We start from the raw sequence: 15,947 nt of genomic DNA, 5'->3' as shown, positions 1-15,947 counted from the left end.
ACACACACACACACACACACACACACACACACACACACACACACACACACACACACTCTCTCTTCAGAAGCTTGAGTTCTGCGAGTGAACATCATCTCAGAGACACAGAATCTCACACACACACTCTCTCTCTCTCTCTCTCTCTCTCTCTCTCTTCAGAAGCTTGAGTTCTGCGAGTGAACATCATCTCAGAGACACAGAATCTCACACACACACACACACACACACACTCTCTCTCTCTCTCTCTTCAGAAGCTTGAGTTCTGCGAGTGAACGTCATCTCAGAGACACCGAATCACACACACACACACACACACACTCTCTCTCTCTCTCTCTCTCTCTCTCTTCAGAAGCTTGAGTTCTGCGAGTGAACATCATCTCAGAGACACACAGAATCACACACACACACACACTCTCTCTCTCTCTCTCTCTCTCTCTCTCTCTTCAGAAGCTTGAGTTCTGCGAGTGAACATCATCTCAGAGACACAGAATCACACACACACACACACACACACACACACTCTCTCTCTCTCTCTCTCTTCAGAAGCTTGAGTTCTGCGAGTGAACATCATCTCAGAGACACAGAATCACACACACACACACACACACACTCTCTCTCTCTCTTCAGAAGCTTGAGTTCTGCGAGTGAACATCATCTCAGAGACACAGAATCACACACACACACACACACACACACACACACACAGACACACACACAGAACTGTTTCCAACACTCATAATGAATCATCATATTAGAGTGATTTCTAAAGGATCATGTGATAGACTGGAGTAAGTCGCCATTTATGAATGGGAGAGTAGCTGAAGTGCCGTCTCGGCACATAGAATTACATAGAATATCACAAAAATATAAACAACTTGTTTTTTCAACATCTTCAGTGAAAGTGCACACAGTGAACGTTTCAATGGCAAGAACAAAAACAATCTATGAATGTCCTATTACAGGCGGAAAGGTACAAAAAAGATGTGCAATCTAGCAAGTGCACACATGACCTATAAACACATACTAAAATGGATTTTGCCATTGACTGGCGCTAACGATTTCAGCAGCTTTCAGTCCATAATGGCGGACGCGCCTCCGACTGTTACCCATAACACAACAGAGTTTCGCCTCTTGGGCTTCTATACTCTTTGGCTGAAGTGCCGTCTCGGCTCTGTGCTGCCATGCAAGGGCGCGGTAAAGGGGTGGAAGGTTAGGACGATTCTAAGGGCCCAGGCTGATTTAGGGCCCAGAAGAGCAGACCCCCTTTTTCTTTTCTTATTTCTTTTCTCTTTTTTATACATACATTAAATGTGCTAGGGGACTCATGCACTAAATGTGTATTTTGTCCGTTTTGACCATAGATTTAATATTTAAAAAACAAATAATGTATTTACTGTTTCAGTCACACCCCTCCCCCTCACAATGGTTCGTTCCACCTGCGCTGTCCGAGCTGCCTACGATCGCTAGTGTAGCGTCTCTTGCTTGTTGTACTTGCTATGATGCAGCGCAGACAGTGACACACGCAGGCATGTCACATCAAAAGTCAGGGCATCAAAAACGGAAAGAAAAGAAGGAAAGAGAAGACAGAGAACGCCGAAGTCGACAGTATGTCACACAGTTTTTCAAAAAGAAAGGTAGCTTGCCCTATTCCTGTATTCCAAATCTTTCAGAATTACTTATTTTTGTTGCTACATGACCTGCTTTTATCTAGCTAGCTTAGTAAAATAATTACTGAATTATGTACATCCAACAATAATAACATCTCTGCTGTCTCCGGGTTATCATGTCTCGTAGACACAGATTCAGCGGCTGCTGCACACCCACGCCCTCCTTCCCCCACGTCCCCCGTCCCCGTCTCAGCCGAACAAGCTGAGCCTGAGTGCGAAACTTCACGAAGATTGAAGCCTCTAAACATGTCTTATCTACTGTGTGTTCGCCACATGATGATAACTTTACAAAACAAAAAGTAATCTACACGCTTCAAAAATTACAAAATCAGTTTGCCGTGTGTTCTGTGAAGTGACAGTGCTGCTGCTACGATCGATGCGGTCAAACTTGACGTTCTTAATATGAATAAAATGCCCCAGAAAAAATAATATAAAACTGAATAAAACGTGTCTGTAGTAACCATTGGCTATAAGGAGTTTACAAAATAGATATTTTAATATTTTATATTAAGAAAACTAAATAGGCCAATAAAAATAATATGGTTATTACGTGTGTGTGTGTGTGTGTGTGTGTGTGTGTGTTTGACTTATACAGATGCAGAGTCAGCTTTATTGTCTGCACCTCGTCCTCCTACTAATTACCCAGTCCTCTCAGTGGCCTAGCTAGTTTTATTCCTGGACTGATTTAATTATGGGTTAGTTCTAGCTGATGTTTCCTGATTGAGCAGTTTGACCCAGCTAAAGCTTGTTCATGTAAAGTATATGTCAATATGTGTACATTATGTTCTGTTGTGCTTGCAATTGCAATTGAGATAATAAATGTTCTCCCTTTTATGTAAACAAGTACATATTTCTATATTTTTTTCTTGTTTTTGTAGGCTTTGTACTCATCTTTAGACATTTTGACTATGCAATGTGCTAAGTATCTTTTTTAAAGTATACACGGCATGTTTATTGGGTTAAATTTTATCTGTAAAAAATGTAGGGGGCCCAGAAATGTTGGTTTCCATAGGGCCCAGAATATCTGGCGGCACCCCTGCTGCCATGCACAGGCTGCCCCGGGCTTTGAGTTCATTGACGAGCAACCGGCGGCATGTTGAGGCCAGCGAATACGCATAGTGCTGCGCTGAGAACATTTCCGATTGAGTGAAAGGAGCAAGGGTTTCACCTCTATATTGCGGGACGAGATGCGCGTCTGTTGATGTAACGCACTGCTGTCTTGCCTGGGCTTATTTTGGTCGTCTTTTTGTTGGAGCGAACTTGAACTTGCATAACAGCGAGCCGGTGTTACGGATCAACTGGGGATCATGTTAACTGGGGGAACGCGCGTGCACGCAGAAAGTTTTACCTGGATTTCCAGACGGCTACAGATTCGTCGCAGCCATTTTTCACAGATCCATGATTAAAAACGTACGTTTCACCAGTTGTATACACACTGGTATGCATAATAAAGCGATTTGTTTTTGAAGTGTATATTCCTGCGTATTTGATGCAATTTCAAAGAAGTTTAACATACTTTAGTGTCAAGCTCAGAAACCACGCCTATGTTAACATGGGGCATTCGGTTTCATTGGATGAACAGACTTGTCAGTGCACTTCAGAAGACGTGTAAGAATCTTCTTCTCAACATTAGTGTATCATATGTTCTGTAGTGTGTTGTCATGAGTTCTAATCACAAATAACAACAGATGTAGATTAAATTAAAGTAGCTAGACTACCTAAAAGAAACAAATTGCAAAGTCATTTACATTTTTTTCCAGTTGCATTTATTGATCTGCATATAGCCTAATTTTATAATGGATTATTATTTTTCATATAAAAACACTTATCAGCTTATTTTACTCTGCTGATTATATTAAGATCTCTTTTCTTAACCAGCTCTGACACCTCCGTATCCTTTTCCCTGGACATAAAGCAGCTGCTTATAGGGTCATGAAGTTAATTATCTCATGAACATTTTCAACAGATTTATAAAATAAAAAATAAATAAAAAATAAAAACTAATTTGGACTCTTCTTTCAGAACAATTCTATATAGCAAATATAGTAATATTGAATTGTACATTGTGTCGAGTTTTCCTGTAGCTCAAACAGTAGAACGTTGGTGCTTGCAACGTCAAGTCCATGGGTTCGATTCCCAGGGAAAGCAAGAACTGATAAGAATGTAAATGTGTACCTTGAAATGCAATGTAAGTTGCTTTGGATAAAAGCGTCTGCCACATGTGTACATGTACATTATGCTCAGTAGGAGCATGAACTTGAATGTTGTGTATCTAATGTCTTGTATTGGACATGTAGAGAACACTTTGTCTTTAGTGATTAAAGTCCTGTGAAAAACACTGAGAGGCAACCACAAATTGTATTACTGAAATAAGCAAAACATATGATATAGTGATAATGAATTATTACAAATATATACTGATATTCTCTATGGCTAATATTCTCATAGGCCTACATCACTAACCTCTTAATCATTTGTCACCTCACACGATTAGCATGACCCTAGCTCTCTAAAACAATAGGAAATGCTTTATTGTTTACTTTTTTGCTGACCTCTTTAACAAAAGAAATATGACACAATCTTTTTATGTAATATACATTTAAATTATGCCAGTTCTCTTCATTTGACTGGTACCATGAATCTCATTAACATATTCTCTTTACTTGTTATTCATCACATCATGTGCTTTCATTATTGTCGTCTGCTAACCGTTAGGAACAGATTAAAAGGTCTATAAATTAAGTGTCGTTGTTAGGCCATATACTGCCACAGCAAATGGACGCAATTAAAGTTAGACAAATCAAAAACTTTGCAGGATAACCAACATCCCGATCGCTGCTCAAGAAAGGAGCGTGATTATATAAAGAAGGAGATGTGAACATTTCACAATGAAGGGTGATGGTGTGTTAAATTGTTCTTAAAAAGATAATACAACTGTGACATTTATTTACTAATATAACATGATTATATTAGATGGAGAGCAGCATAGGTATGAAGGCCAAACTGGCCAATGGGTAAGAAAAATTTATACACATACATTGCAAAACAAGACAAGTGACTGTTCTTCATTAACATGTTTCTATAGTTTGTTCTTCCTTAGATTGAATGTTCAGGATGTTGAAGGTGGGACTGTGTGGTCAGATCTCCCACTGTTGGCAAATACGTCTGTCCTGCATGCATGCACATTTGCCTATTTTTTTCCTTTTTTTTCTTTCTTCCTTTTGTTATTGTTGCTTTCATACCCGTTAGCTAATAAATATGTTTGTTGAACATTCCTCTGAATAAATGCTGTGGGTAATTCACTGGATCCATAAGCTATGGCTTCTCAATTTTCAACACTCTTTAGGAACATTTATGGAGTGTAGCCTACTGTATGCTTTATGCTTTAACTCATTCCTCAGTAACATTAAAATAAATAATAAATACATGCTTGACATCCCTTTTACCACAGCAGTATTGCTACTCAATTTAAATTAAGCCACAAATTGGCATCATAACAATAATCTGCGAATACACACGCACTGCAAAGACACAATGTCAATAGCATAATTTATTTAATCTACTTACAGTTGTCGTCAGATATTCAATTTCATTGAAACGAATGTAACAAAATAATGTGGCCGTAGTCTGTGTCGTGAAATTAAAACACATTAAAACTTCCCTTAAATGCGTCTGAAACATTCAGCGGAGCAGCGACAGAGTAAACAACAGTGTCCTAATATGATACAAACATTTACCAATAACGTGGAAAGCTTTTAAATCTGCTCAGTGAAAGATTCGCTGTGACGAATCTGTCACCGGCGTTCAACATCTGCTGGAAATCCAGGTAAAACTATCTGTGTGCACGCGCGCGTCCCCAGTTAACATGATCCCCAGTTGATCCGTAACACCGGGACGATTGCTCGCCGCAGTGTGAGAACTAAAGTGGAAGCGTGGCTGTTTTCTCGCTGGCTTGCTCTGCTCTTGGAGTGTGCGGCCGACCGTGGCATGTTTGTTTCATTTTGATTTGTCTCTTGGTTTGCTCCGAACTGTAATTGAGATTTTTCTTTATTTTGTCTAGTGCTCATTTTTGCATATTATGTATATGTAATATAATTTATTTTTCTTTTGTTTAAGTTTATTTTGAGTTCCAAAACGAGAGTGAAATTGTTTTTGAAATGGAATTGTTTTTTTTGTGTATTCTTATTATTTTTTATGTTTGTGAACCTACTGTTTCTTTCTTTTTGGGGCTGGCTTTTACCAGTTAGTTAATGTTTATTGTTTGTCTTTTCTTTTCCCTCGTAAACAGCGTGACGAAGAAAGTGTATAGAGGAGGGGTTTAGCCGCTGTTTAACGGGGTTCACATTGAGTGTTGTGCTTATTGAGTGACCTGACTTCACCAGAGTGGGTGTGTGTGGATATTAAGTGTGTTGTGTGAATTGAGGGTCACAGCAGGCCATCTCCCTCCTAATTAAGCTTTCTCGTGTATTTGTTTTTTTTTGTATTTATTATTTCTTTATTTTGAAGTTTTGTAAAGTGGTGTTTGTTTTCCTTTTCTTTTTGACATGTGAATATTGAGCCCTTGATGTTAATGTATTGATGGTTTTAAATTGTGTATTTGAATAAAGCTGCTTCATCTTTAGTACTCCCTGGCCTTGTCTCTCTGCTCACCCATTTCTTCTGGTTACGAACCTGTGCGTCCCCTGTCTTGGGTCTGAGTTCCCGGTATATACCGGGTGGCGTAGTCGACCGTTATATAATTGTTGTTTCATACAGTCCCCTCAAGTAGGCTACCTGACGCCACTGGCCACAGTATCAAACTGTTTTTCTTACCTGTGAAGACAGCTCTTCAGTGAAGGCCAGCTAGTGTTCTCGTACAGTTTTTTTTCCTTTTGCAAAGAAATTGCCGTTTTTTAATAAGCAGGAAATATTTCCGACTTTAAACAAATACCCATTTAAATGCTTAGGATGTTTGCGTTGTAAAAATGTACAGGGAGACTTTAGATTTAAAAACGGTGTCTCGTTAGGCAATGTTTTCTCAGTCAAATCATAAAATGTCCTATTGATTCAATAGAAGGCGTGAGCTCACTAGAGAATACCAATATGGCGGCGTGGTGGCTTCACTGTTTATGAGTCATGAGCTATCCAGTCACTCTATATAGAGCAGTGGTTTAGAGCAGCGTTTCTCAAACTTTTTCTGGCATTCTTTATTAACATCACATTTTAAAAACATAACATCAAATAACAGCATTACAAACTTTCAAATAGAGAAAATAAAAGTGCAATTATATTATCACTTTGCATGAAATAAGACTTTGTTCAAAAGTAAATAATAATAATAAAGCAATTGTGTTTTGCCTATGATAACATCGAATTAAAATAAAATAAGTAAGTTGTGCTAGTTGTGCTTTGCTTCATTTTGTCACTTTGCAAACTGCATGCAAATAGAACAAACAAAATTGACCAAAAAAAAAGAAATGTCTTATTCGCTATTTTTTCAAAGACGACCGTTATTTAGAACGTATCACTTTATTGTTTCCATGGTGACGCGTCATTGCTAGTCACGTGACACACCGCAACCACAATAGCGCTGAATGACTGATGATCTGCTTTTGTTTCCTTTTCCCCTTTTTTATTCAAAATATTCACAAATGTGTTAGCTATAGCATGACATATCTGATATTCCGATTGTCAAATATGTGCAAGTGGATGTGTTTTGTTGTTTAAACACCTCTACAACAATCGCGTTAGTTTGAGCTATAGCGTTATATGCCCGATGCCGCCATGTTAGTTTGTGCCAGTTCAGAGAATGTGCCGGTTTACATGAAGCCTCTAGTAAGGGTTTCACTGAGGAGGAAAAGTCCCTGAGGAAAGGGATTTCTTTAAGAGCGTTGCAACAAACGTCTCAACCGTCACTCTTATCTATAAACTTCTTTTATTTATTTTAGTTGTTATAATTGCTGAGGAAAATGAACTTTTCATACTATGTCATAGTAATATCATTTATTATTTACTCTGGTCATATTTTTAAATGTCATATTTATAGTTTTAAATGTAAATAAAATAAACTGATAAGTAAGTAGACTAGGTCCCACCCAGCACTAGACGTCATTAAGACGTTGTTTTTTGGGCTAAATCAAGTCGGCCCGTCATAGTCTTCATTTAGCCCAAAAATAGACATTGAAAATTGGGCTTTGTTTGGTCCGTCTGATTTGGTCCAATTTTAGCCCAAAAAAAGACTTTGAAAATTGGGCTTTGTTTATTTAACCAAAGACGCTCGTCTGTTTTGGACCACATATAGGCTATGTGCACAATGGGCGGAGCCAACGTTCGATTTCAGTCAGAGTTGGCATATCAGTTTCCGGTTATGAGCCTGTCGATTTCACTAGAATTTTACCACAGAAATGGCATCCGCCGCTAGCAGTTTTTCCTTTTCCCGGTGTCTTTCGGATTTACCGGCAGTGAGCGTCAGCGACATCCACAGGATCGTCGGTGCCCTGTCCCGCACCCCGACAAGTAAGAGGGACAAGGGATTTAAAATGTACATTTCTTCGTACATTCACAACTATGAGGGTAAGTATCTGATAACTTCTAGCGCTTGCCTAACGCTACCTAGTAAACGTACCAGCTAGTGTTTGTGACTATAAATGTATATAAATGTTTAATATAAATGAATATAAATGTTAGCTTGTTATCAAATACTAATGTTGTTATTCAACACAAATTATATACTCCTCCTTCCGTCAGTTTCCACAAAAGATCAGGATTCAGGAGAGGTGGTCGTCAGGGCAATGTGCTACAGGTCGCTGACGAAAAAAGAGAAACCTCACAGCTTGAGTGTATGGTGATGCTAGTTATAGATAAGATAAGATAAGATAAGATAAGATAAGATAAGATAAGATACGAAGATAAGATAATGTAAGAAGATGAGATAAGAAGAGTTTGCTTAGCCAAATAACCCAGCGTTTTTGATGTTCCTGGGGATTAGCAATGTTTATTATAGTGCTAGCTGCTACATGTTTACTGTACCTTCACTGCAAAAAAATGCTTTCTTAATTAGTATTTTTGTTTTGTTTCCAGTTCAAATATCTAAAAATTCTTAAATCAAGAAGCATTTACTAGAGACGTGAAATGACATAAGAAATTCTATTTTGTTTTAGGAAGTAATTTAAGTATTTTTTGCCTAAAACAAGCAAAATTATCTGCCAATGGGGTAAGAAAAATAATCTTGTTTTCCATTCTAATTTAGTTTTTTTTTCTTACCCCATTGGCAGATAATTTTGCTTGTTTCAGGCAAAAAATACTTAAATTACTTCCTAAAACAAAATAGAATTTCTTATGTCATTTTACTTCTCTAGTAAATGCTTCTTGATTTAAGAATTTTTAGATATTTGAACTGGAAACAAAACAAAAAATACTAAGTAAGAAAAGCATTTTTTGCAGTGTTAGCAGCTAGATGCTACATGTTTACTGTGCATTGCTTGTCCCCACTGGGGTTTTGCTTGCATTAGTTATGTTAGCAGGTGGGGAATCAGCTAGAGTAAAGTTTAGTGAATTGACGATGGTGACTAGAAAATAGTGACTAATGTAAGAGCAAGCAGGTTAAAAGGTAAGTTTACCTAGCTGGTCCCCACTGGATGAAGGTTTTCTTATTCATTGTTTTGATCCTTCAATTAAGCTACAGTCTGGAGTGAAAGGTACTACTACTACTGAAATAAAAGTGGAAAATTATATGGCATAATATTCAGCACATTAATCCAACACATAGCTTAGAATATTGTCTTATCTCCTAACTTCAAAATGTTAGACAGAGGATTCAACATCAGGAGTGATCTGCTGGTCTAAAGAAATGAGTCACAATGCAAGACTGTATCTTAAAAGAATCTGTAAGCAATGAGGATACTGACCAGGCTATGATAAATTGTGACTTACTATGACATTCTGACATTGCAGGTGGTGCTTAAAGACAGCAAGCCTGTGCAGCTGATTCACCATAAATGTTCTTGCATTGCTGGAGCTGCGCTGTGCAACCACTGTGTTGCTCTTTTGTACCAGTCAGCCCACTACTCGCAGCTGAAGGTGCCTGTAGTCCCCCCTGTGCTAAGCTGTACTGAGGGAGAACAGCAGTGGCACAAACCTAGGACTTTGGTAAGTCAACCAAAACTAATTACTGTTTTGTAGTTATGTTGTTTTACTGGAGATGTGCTTTTAAAGTATATCCTGCAAACACTACAGGGTATAAAACCAGGCCCAGTGGACAAAATGGCTGTGCTGTCTGCTAAACCGAAGAGCCGTCCTAAAGCAACAACAGAGGGTATAAGGTAAAAGCAATATTGTAACAATACATGGGTATTTTGATTTCAGGTCTATAAGCCATAGAGCATTTCCACTTATACATGTTTTACACTTCACTTCGCAGGAGCACGCTTTACAAAGGCCTCAGTGGGGATCTACCTGATCTTTCCGTCCTTCGAGTGAGTTTACCCTCTTATTTAACCAGTCTTACCATTTGTAATGTTGTGTGGATCTGTACAAAATGTGCAAGATACTGTGTGCATAGAACTAAAATTGTGCTTAGTTGATGTTGAGTTGTATTGCTAAACTATACACTACTCCATCCTAAGGTGACTGAGACATATGCCGACTTCTCCAGAGCAGAGTCGCCAATGGTGTGTAGCATGAACATCAGCTGTGAGGTTCCATTGGTCAACTCTGCCCTTGGGATGGTGCAAGCCGGAAGCCCGATTGCCTACCAACAGCCAGCAGCAGCACATAGAGATCTATCCTTCCACGTCGCCCCACCTCGTCCATCCCTACCCTTGCAAGATTACCACTTACAGCCCTCAATCTACATGTCTAACACCACTGAGGCAGAGTGCAGGCACTTACAGAGCCTACAGGTGACTTGGGACATGGCAAATAAACTGGAAAGTTCCACAAGAAGCCAAAGCTCCTGCGAGGAATGGCACCAGTTGCGGAGACCAAGACTCACTGCCTCCCGTTTCAGGGAGATCTGCTTTGTCAGCAACAAATGTGAGGAAAGTCTGGCTGATAGGATCCTGAAGGGAACATATCAGACAAAGGCCATGAGAAGAGGACTGGAGTTGGAGGCTGATGCCATATGGGAGTACACTCAAATAAAGAGGGTCAACCACTATCCGTGTGGATTTATAATCCACCCAGACACGCCTTGGCTGGGAGCATCTCCGGATGGACTAGTTTTTGACCCGACAGAACCATCTCCTTTTGGTCTTCTAGAAATTAAGTGCCCAAATGTTAAAAACTACGTTGACTGTCCCTATGTTAAAATGACCTTAGGCAAAATGGAGCTGAAGACATCACATGCGTACTACTACCAAATTCAGGGGCAGCTGTTGGTAAGTGGCATGACGTGGTGTGATTTTGTTGTGTCGGCGGAGGAAGACACATTGATTGATAGAATATACAGAGACGTAGAAGTGTTCAAGGTCATCAGAGACAAAGTTGACCAATTTTATTTCAATGTTTATATGCGAAAATGCATGTAACTGATCAACTTAATAAACAATGCAATCTGAACAAACATGCAAACTTGACTGATTTACTTTTTACAATGTTGGTTTAGACAAACAGAGTCCATATAATAAATAACATTTATATACATAAGTAACATATTTGTTCTAAGAATGCACATGCACACACACACCATTCAACACAAGGTCAACATTTCAAACCTCATTTGCCCAGGTCTTGACCAGAGGGCCATTTTGGAAATTAGAGAGTAGACAGGCGACTGTAAAAATTTGATTAATACTCCCTGATATGGCAAGCGGGATTGTGGTTTCAAACAGTTTGTTTTCCTTCACTCTTCTGATTAGCCTCTCTACATGTACCCTCAAGCGAGCAATTGACTGTGTTTCCAGCACATCTGCCTCTGCCATTTGGGCCCTCTGGATGACAAAGGCTGGGCGGTAAACAGTCCCAGGGGCCAGGTCGTCCACCAAGAACCCTTTGTCCACCATAATTGCTGTGTCAGGGGTAAGGAGGTTTTTGATCCCAGACTGACGGAATATTTCCTTGTCGCTCATGGAGCCCTCGAACAGGGGCGAGATGAATGTCAGAGCTCCATGAGGGGACATACCAACCATGGCTTTAAAAGTGCAATGTGATTTGTAGTGTGAAAACACTTCACTTTGTAGAACCAGGGAAGATGGTGTCTGGCACCGTAGTTCAGTGTAGTCAAGGATGACTTGTGTGTCACTGTATGCATTGAACTCTGGTGGAAGATTGTCCTTAACAGCTGCAGGAGACATCCAAAAACAGACTGAGCCCAGCAGAGTGTAGAGGAAGTTGGCCCAGGTGACGATGATGCGACTTACTGTTGTCCTATGTATTTTGAAGCGATGAGCCAGTTCCCTCTGTGTGCAGCCAGTGGACAGGTATGTCAGGAACAAGAAGAGCTCATCTATCGCCAGCAGTTTCTAAGGGTTGGGGAGAAATATATAGATAGATACTTTATTCATCCTGAAGGACATTTTAGACATCCAGTAGCTTATACTATATACAAACTAGGGGTGAAACAGTACATGTATTCGTATTGAACCGAAATGGTACGGGCGTCACGGTTCGGTGCATGAATATACACGGAGAATACACGGTACAAAAAATAAATAAAATTTGCGTGCAAATTAATGAATGTAATGCAGAACTACTGTTAGACATGCAATAAACCACAACATTGTGCTTTTGTCAAACTGTAAACTCTTTTCAAACTGTACAAACAAACCTACATCTGTTACCCAACCAAAATCACACAGACACTGTTTAAAAGTAAAAAATATTTATCCGACCCCATTTTAAAACAGTCTGTTGGTGCCATCTTTTGGACATTGATCATATTGCATTGGTTTTCATTTCTTGTCCTCAAACAGAGGACCAATCTGTTTATTGCCAGTGTTGGGAAAGTTCACTTTCTACATGAACTAGTTCAAAGTTCAGTTCACAAATTTTAAAATGAACTAGTTCAGTTCATAGTTCATATACTCAAAATTCTGAACTAAGTTCACTGTTCCAAAAATGAACTAGTTCGTTCTTTTTTTCCATGTTGCTGCAAGATATTATTTTTCAAAATTATTGCCACAGCCAACATAGAAGAACCACAGACAATTATTTTATCAGTTTTAACACTGAAGCTATGCGTCAGATTTTTCCCATCCTCACTGACCTTGTCATAAAACTCGTTTAAATGATCATACGACGCCTCCTTGCTGCTTTTTGTTTTGATTTGATTTGTAACGTAAGTGATGAGTCGTTCATGAACAATCCATACATTGCATCTGTCACGTGACAAATGAACGAAAGACTCGAGGTAAAGTAATTATATGTTCCCTGTAGCCTAAACGATTTTTGACTGCATTATAATGATTTCTTAATTCAGAATATGATCAAGATGGCGTAGGTGGGTGTGTTCGGGGAATTTGCCAGTTAATAGTATAACATTAAAAGCCCCTTAAATGAACGAAATGATTCGAAAAAACATTTGTTCATTTTGATGAACGAGATCGAACAAGAGAGTCAGTCTACACTGGTGGCTGGTGTTGCCAGATTGGGTGTTTTTTCCGCTACATATTAAGGCCGGTTTTAGGTGGGTTTTCGCCTGGAAGAGGTTCTATTGAAATCTGGCATCCTATTGAACGAAGTGTTAAACTGAGAGAGCGTGGCGTTCACAGACACCAGAATGAACGAGTTCGCAGTAACGTTCATCAGGCAGTAATACGGTACGTTCAGTTCACGTTCGCCCAAAATATGAACGAGTTCATGAACTATCGTTCAATGAACGCGTTCAGGCACAACACTGACTTACTACACATTCTACATTGACTAAAAAAGATGGTCTTTTAATGGTAGCATTATTTTACACAGAAATCAATCATTTATAATTCAGATGAGAATAAAGTTAGTGTTAATTAAAATTAAGGAAAACAAATATATGGATCTGAAATATAGCAAATTAATTTTAAATTCATTCAGGTACAATTACCAAACATATATCAAGGTCTTTGTCTTTTTATTAATTTAATTAATAAATTAATTGTATAAAACTATTGTCAATGCACTACAAATAAACTGGTTCTATGCCTTTACTTTATTAATAAAACTTATTTAAAAAATACAAGGCTTAAGACATTTATTTTCTTGTGGTGGTACAGCCTGAGACATGCACAATAAAAAAAAAAATTGCCTTCTACATTTTTGTTTTGTTTTTCCCTCCATTGTACCGAACTCGTACCGAACCGTGATGTCTGAACCGAGGTATGAACTGAACCGTGACTTCTGTGTACCGTTCCACCCCAGTACACACAAATACATACATTCACCCACATAAAAATGAAATCCCACACAGATAACCATGTGTATAAAACCATGAGAAGGGCACACTTACAGTTGGTCTGGTGACTGGGCTTTCAGTGACTGTGCTGGTGGAAGATGCTCTCTTGGCTCTGCTGGTCACCCTGATCATTTTGGATGTTGCACTCTCTATCAGGCTCCAAAACGCCATCAGGTGCTTGTAAGATGGGAATCTGAAATATAGTATCCTCATCAGAAAGGGAAAACGGAGAAAATTGTAGTAACACACAGAAACGGACAATGGCAGACAAAGTACACAAATACTGTACATCAGTGTCAAGTAAAACACTTAGGCTAATATTCACTGCTGTTGAAATTACACAGCCTAAGCTCTCATTCTGTTCAATGTTTTATTTTTTTAAATATTACTTTTGTTTTGTTTTCTATTTTTCAAGGTAAATGTAAAATGTTTCGACTGATGCTGTGTTGAGTTTGGTTATGCTAACATTAATATTGTGCACGGAGGGGTCAATAGTCCAAGTATGATAGTGGCCATTGCAATGACAGACTAGGAGGATCCACTGCCGATAGGCCAGGCCAGAGCAAACAAAAACAATTACGTAGTAATTCACATAATTAGCCTCCCCAAGAAAAGTAGGTACTGGATTACATTTACTTAGTTACTGTCCAACACTGAAAACAGAAAGTGGGATTGTACATCTTACCTGGTGTAAAATCTAATGTCCTCAGGTGACGAGGCAAATCGCTGAAGTCCAAAAGAACTGTTTAGATGGAGAGTTTGGACTTGTTCTCTCAAGGCCTCAATTTCTGCCTTCATCCTCTCGTACTCTTCCTTATCAACACAAACGGTGGGTCGGGCTTCGTGCTCCATCGGGACGGCTTCCTCTGAGATGGCCTCATCCTCGATGTCCTCCAGCTCAGGCTCTGGACTCGAGGGTTTAGTACGCCGTTCCCAAACCCCGGCACGTCTTTTCACAGAGTAGTCGTTCCAGTGGAACAACGATGGCACTGCATTACGTGATAAAACCCGTCTACCCTTAGCAGTCGTCCGGATTAAATGTTCTTCAAAGTGACGACTGCATACCTTCGTGTTTTGAGTTACTTTGAATTCCGCCCTCCGTATTCTGTGCAGCCACTTAGCACATAGGATAGCCTCCTGAGGAAACCGATGAAAACTTAATACGCTGTTGTGTCGACTTGAAGCCGAGCAACTTGGCACACAGCAGTGATTATTTGAGCCGGCCACAGTTTTCATCAATTTAAATGTACCTCGTACATTGTACTTCTTTCGTACACCAGCACCACTCATTTTGCGAACAACGCCGACGGCTCCGCTTTGGTTGCTAGGATGTAAATAGAACGACCGGAAATGAATACGCCAACTTCTAGACAAACCGGAAGTTTGTTCCTTCGCCTGTGCACGTAGCCCATAGCCCTAATATAGCATAAATACAATTAAAGTCTATTGTAGCAAGTAAAGAAATAGATTGTAGAAATAGTTTCAAAGTTACGTGTCACTGCACATCCCAGAAATACATTATCTGTAAGCACCTATACGTTCGCAAACCATATAAATACCTACATGATTTGGCACCAATCCAGCAAAAAGCGCTCCCTAGTGGTTTATATCTCGTTGAAAACGCTAGTGCTGAATATTATTACACCTATTTCTGAACATTTGTCAACAATTACTACATTAAATATGCCTATAATGCATCCATAAAAACATTAAACATCACAGTAGTTTAAACACCGTAGACCCCGATAAACAACAGCACTTAAATAGCCTAACTGCATATTAATATATGAAGAGTTCAGATGCAAAAGCCTCTAAGTGCCATCTGAAATTTTCTTATAGAATGATCATTTTTTATCAAGCTTGTATATTTAAGTTCAGTAATTTCACTTAAATGGCAATTAAAATTACCTATTAATTGTCATTTAAGTGAAATT

At 39.1% G+C, this 15,947-nt stretch overlaps 2 protein-coding genes across 2 annotated transcripts in view; one reads left to right on the top strand and one right to left on the bottom strand.

Annotated features, from left to right (window-relative positions):
• The window catches only part of LOC311298817 (protein NLRC3-like), a gene marked incomplete at its 3' end in the record, with an annotated part of 87,515 nt that overhangs the window by 30,993 nt on the left and 40,575 nt on the right, over positions 1–15,947 (bottom strand). The gene's annotated exons all lie outside the window — the stretch shown is intronic.
• LOC311295818 (uncharacterized protein) lies at positions 8,091–11,672 on the top strand. The gene is made up of 5 exons (XM_084417342.1): positions 8,091–8,219; positions 9,600–9,794; positions 9,882–9,967; positions 10,066–10,120; positions 10,271–11,672. Exons 1-5 carry the CDS (start codon positions 8,214–8,216, stop codon positions 11,171–11,173), a joined length of 1,245 nt encoding a protein of 414 aa, XP_084273468.1. The 5' UTR covers positions 8,091–8,213; the 3' UTR covers positions 11,174–11,672.

The sequence above is a fragment of the Rutilus rutilus genome (genome assembly GCF_951802725.1).
Source record: "Rutilus rutilus genome assembly, chromosome: 1".
NCBI classification, from domain to species: domain Eukaryota; kingdom Metazoa; phylum Chordata; class Actinopteri; order Cypriniformes; family Leuciscidae; genus Rutilus; species Rutilus rutilus.
The sequence above is the reverse complement of the archived record's forward strand: the minus strand, read 5'-3'. Positions and strand labels throughout refer to the sequence as shown.

Coding starts and splice junctions, on each gene's coding strand:
- LOC311295818 (XM_084417342.1), top strand. Junction 9,795..9,881: donor GGCACAAACCTAGGACTTTG/GTAAGTCAACCA, acceptor CAAACACTACAG/GGTATAAAACCAGGCCCAGT. Junction 9,968..10,065: donor GCAACAACAGAGGGTATAAG/GTAAAAGCAATA, acceptor TTCACTTCGCAG/GAGCACGCTTTACAAAGGCC.